The sequence below is a fragment of the Octopus bimaculoides genome, chromosome 23, assembly GCF_001194135.2.
Source record: "Octopus bimaculoides isolate UCB-OBI-ISO-001 chromosome 23, ASM119413v2, whole genome shotgun sequence".
In the NCBI taxonomy this organism is placed as follows: domain Eukaryota; kingdom Metazoa; phylum Mollusca; class Cephalopoda; order Octopoda; family Octopodidae; genus Octopus; species Octopus bimaculoides.
Genome location: NC_069003.1, coordinates 20,256,931 through 20,260,654, shown reverse-complemented (window position 1 = coordinate 20,260,654; position 3,724 = coordinate 20,256,931). Strand labels below are relative to the sequence as shown.

Genomic DNA, 3,724 nt, shown 5'->3' with positions numbered 1-3,724 from the left:
GGCGTTGTGAGTGTTTATTGAGCGAAAACACTTAAAAGCTCCACGAGGCTTCGGCAGGGGATGGTGGCGAACCCTGCTGTACTCTTTCACCACAACTTTCTCCCACTCTTACTTCCTGTTTCCTGTTTCTGTTGTGCCTGTAATTCAAAGGGTCGGCCTTGTCACACTGTGCCACGCTGAATATCCCCCGAGAACTACGTTAAAGGTACACGTGTCTGTGGAGTGCTCAGCCACTTGCACGTTAATTTCACGAGCAGGCTGTTCCGTTGATCGGATCAACTGGAACCCTCGACGTCGTAAGCGACGGAGTGCCAACAACTGAGCATGCATAATCCCTCTTCAAAAATCAACGCCACAGAAATGACGTTCATTTGTCGGTAATCTTCGGCAAAAACATATCCGAGATAGAATAAATATTACTTTGCTTAGAAAGAGATAAGGGCTGGCAAAGAGTAACCGGCGTTAATAAAAGAACTGTCCGGGGAAAGTTTCGTTTGACCCATTCACGCATGCTGACTTTCCATGTATATAGATGTGAGTGAGTGTGTGTGACTATAATAAAGGCACCGTCATCAAGGGCTCAGTCCAGTCATGGGCAAACTGCAGCCTGCGGGACTTTCTGAATGGCACACCTAAACGGAAAATTACCTTTTTCTTCTTCTCTCTTTTAGTAGTGAGGCCCGCCTGATAATGAGTCATGTCTCATGCGGCCCGTGCCTGGTTTGGTCGATCAAAATCAACTTTAGTATTTATTTTATGTTCGGTACTTATTCTATTGGCATCTTTTCGTCGATGGAATCTGTACCGGGATAGAATTAAGTGGGAGGACGTAATCAAACCAACATCGATTAAGCGTGGTATATCAAACGATAAGCGCAAGCACACACACGTGTGTGTATATATATATATATATATATATAGGCGCACATGGCGGATTACGATTATGTTGCTAACACTAAGAGATCCCCCCCCCCTTAAGTTGAGCCTAATCCCCATCACCTGGAGTGGTTTCCTCATAACTCTCTTCAAATGAATTATTTTTAAACATTTTGTAGAAATACGTTTTCGAGGGTATAGATTACGATTGTATTGAGGTTTTAAACATACAAGCCTAAAAAAAAAGTGGAAAATGCCAAAGTTTCGGAAACTAATGGTAACAAATAGCGACTAAAGGTAGAACTGAATATCTTAATGTTTTTTTCTCCATTTCTTCATCATAATGGTAATCTACACTTTCGAAGACGTATTTCTAAAATATGCCATTTAAAAATATACATTTTTTTTTTTCTTTTTCTTTTTTCGGAAAGTGAAGTGGAAACAAAGTCGCTAAAGCATCAAACTGTGGTGCTGCCTATACGTACCACAATCTCTGAGCTGAAATACATAAGAGTATGTGTGTGTATGTAACTTGGTTTTAGTTATAAGACTGCAGCCATGCTGGGGCATCGCCTCGAAGAGTTTAGTCGAACAAAGTCTGATACTTGTCCTGCAGGTCATTTTGGTGAACTGCTAAGTTACGGGGACGTCAGCAAACCAGCACCGGTTGACAAGAGGGGGCGGGTTACATACACAGACACAAAGACAGTTTCCGTTTACCAATCCACTTACAAGGCTTTAATCTGCATGGGGTTACTTATATGTATACATGCGTATGTATGTGAGTAGGTACGTACGTATATATGCATGTGCAGATACATAAGCACTTTAGACGCAACGTAAAAATTTAATGTTGATACTACCTTCATCTTGATGGTCTTCGACAACTACATCTATGTTGGCCCTCTTCTCATTACCACCATCCCAGTTCTGATTCTGGAGGCAGGGATTCAAATTGACATCATCCATTCGCACAAACTGTGGTGCTAAAGCTCGTTGTTAATCCAAAATAATGTCCCTGAAGTTGGTGTTGTTAATTTTATCAATGTTTGCCACAAGTAGATGACCACTACTGAGGTATTTGTTGCTGGTCGTCGTTATTTCTGATGCCTTCACTGTAGTTATTACTGCTATTATTGTTGTTGTTACTTATATATTACTGGGTTATATGTATCTACCCAAGACTTGTTTGTTTTTAAAACACTGGTCTGTCCTGTTTACTTTTTTGATAACTGAACCTCGCTCCTTTCTGCCGGTAATGAGGATTGAAGTAACAACCTCGACCGTTTGTAATTAACCTGAAGGTATAATTAACATGTCTGTTTGCCGAACGACAGGTCAACAGTACGACAACGGTATTAAACTTCGGATTTAGAGACAAAACAACAGAAAAATGAGAATCTGTCTTGATCTGATTTCTGGGAAATCGACATTCAAGCGATGACGTAGGACGAGGATCGGAAGTGACGTAGTTCGCACAACAAACTAGCTTCTTGTAATTTCTTCGTTTATTTTTTACTTTTTATTTGTTTATTTAATTTAATTATTTATTTGTTTACTTGTTTGTTTACATACTTAGTTATTTGTTTATTTATTTCACTTCTTGTCACGGCAAAACAAACACAAATACATAAAGAGAAAAATAAATAAAAACAAAACTGAATAAAAATCACAAAACAAAAAACACCTCCCTCAACAAAATTTCTCCTCAATTTAAATATTAATGTCTATTTTTATTTTCTAATTTGTAAAAAAGGTACTGAATTGTTGAAATGCTAATTCCTCACTATCAGTGACCGTTCATTGTATGTATATATATATATATATATATATATATATATATATAACATAAATGCAAAAACTAATTTCTGTGTCACATTTTGACCCCTTCTCTCCCTATTCAATAATATTTCCACGTGTTGGGGTGAGAGTAATAGTAGGTATAGAGACGGTGAGGGCAGTGGCGAAGACAGAGAGAGAGAGGGAGAGACAAAGAAATTTAGGAAGAGTTGATGATGTTTTATTAAAAGTAGTAGAGCAGATGGTGGCTTGGGGAGTAATAATATGAGAGAGAGAGAGAGATGACGTACAACTTTCCAAGACAAATTCCTGTGGCCAGCATACTGAACCAACTACTGAACACTATCATTTTTGTTTTATTTTTTGCTTTCTTTAATACATACATGTGTGTGTGTAACTATATACATATACACACACACATATATATCTATACGTATAAATTTGACATGGGCGATTCTTTCTTTTCTTGGAATTCACGGTCAAACGGCTGGGTGGAATTACACGAAAAATACACAGATGTGTAGAATGGTGTGTAGGTGGTGTTGCTGGGCTTTGTATTTTTTCATAGCTCCCATGGTTACCGAGATAATCTACTCTTGTATTTATGAATGAGAAAGGGAGGGGCAATAGATGAATAAGGAAGGAAGGGGTGATGTCATACTTGGTAGTGGGATGATGAAAATTGTACGCTGAAAAATAAATCAAACAGTGTTTCAACTCTGTGTGAATATATGTGTGTTTATGTAAAAGGGGGGTATGTGAATGAGTGTGTGTGTTTGCATTTGCGTGTGCACGTGCAATGGAAGTGGGATCATCTATTTTCACTTATTAGTTGGGTTTATTTTTTGATTTGGTCAAATCTTTGTTTTTTTTTTTGTTGGTCAGTTATTTTTAGCATTTTGACAGAAAAAGTCATTCTAAAATTATTTTTTGACATCAGCATGCCCAAACAAGTCGAATGCTTACACAGAGCAGGTTTTACAGCCACATCATTGAAACTGACCGGGTGAAACCAGGCTTAGCTGCTAGTATATATATATATATATAT

General features: G+C 37.9%; 1 protein-coding gene across 1 annotated transcript in view; it reads right to left on the bottom strand.

The window, feature by feature from the left end:
* The window catches only part of LOC106873788 (E3 ubiquitin-protein ligase rnf146), a 7,581-nt gene extending 5,234 nt beyond the window's left edge, over nucleotides 1-2,347 (bottom strand). Inside the window, exon 1 of the mRNA XM_014921298.2 lies at nucleotides 1,740-2,347. Coding sequence (XP_014776784.1) covers nucleotides 1,740-1,845 — 106 coding nt within the window. The 5' untranslated portion in view covers nucleotides 1,846-2,347. The remainder of the gene's footprint in view (nucleotides 1-1,739) is intronic.
* Between the last annotated feature and the right edge of the window lie 1,377 nt (nucleotides 2,348-3,724).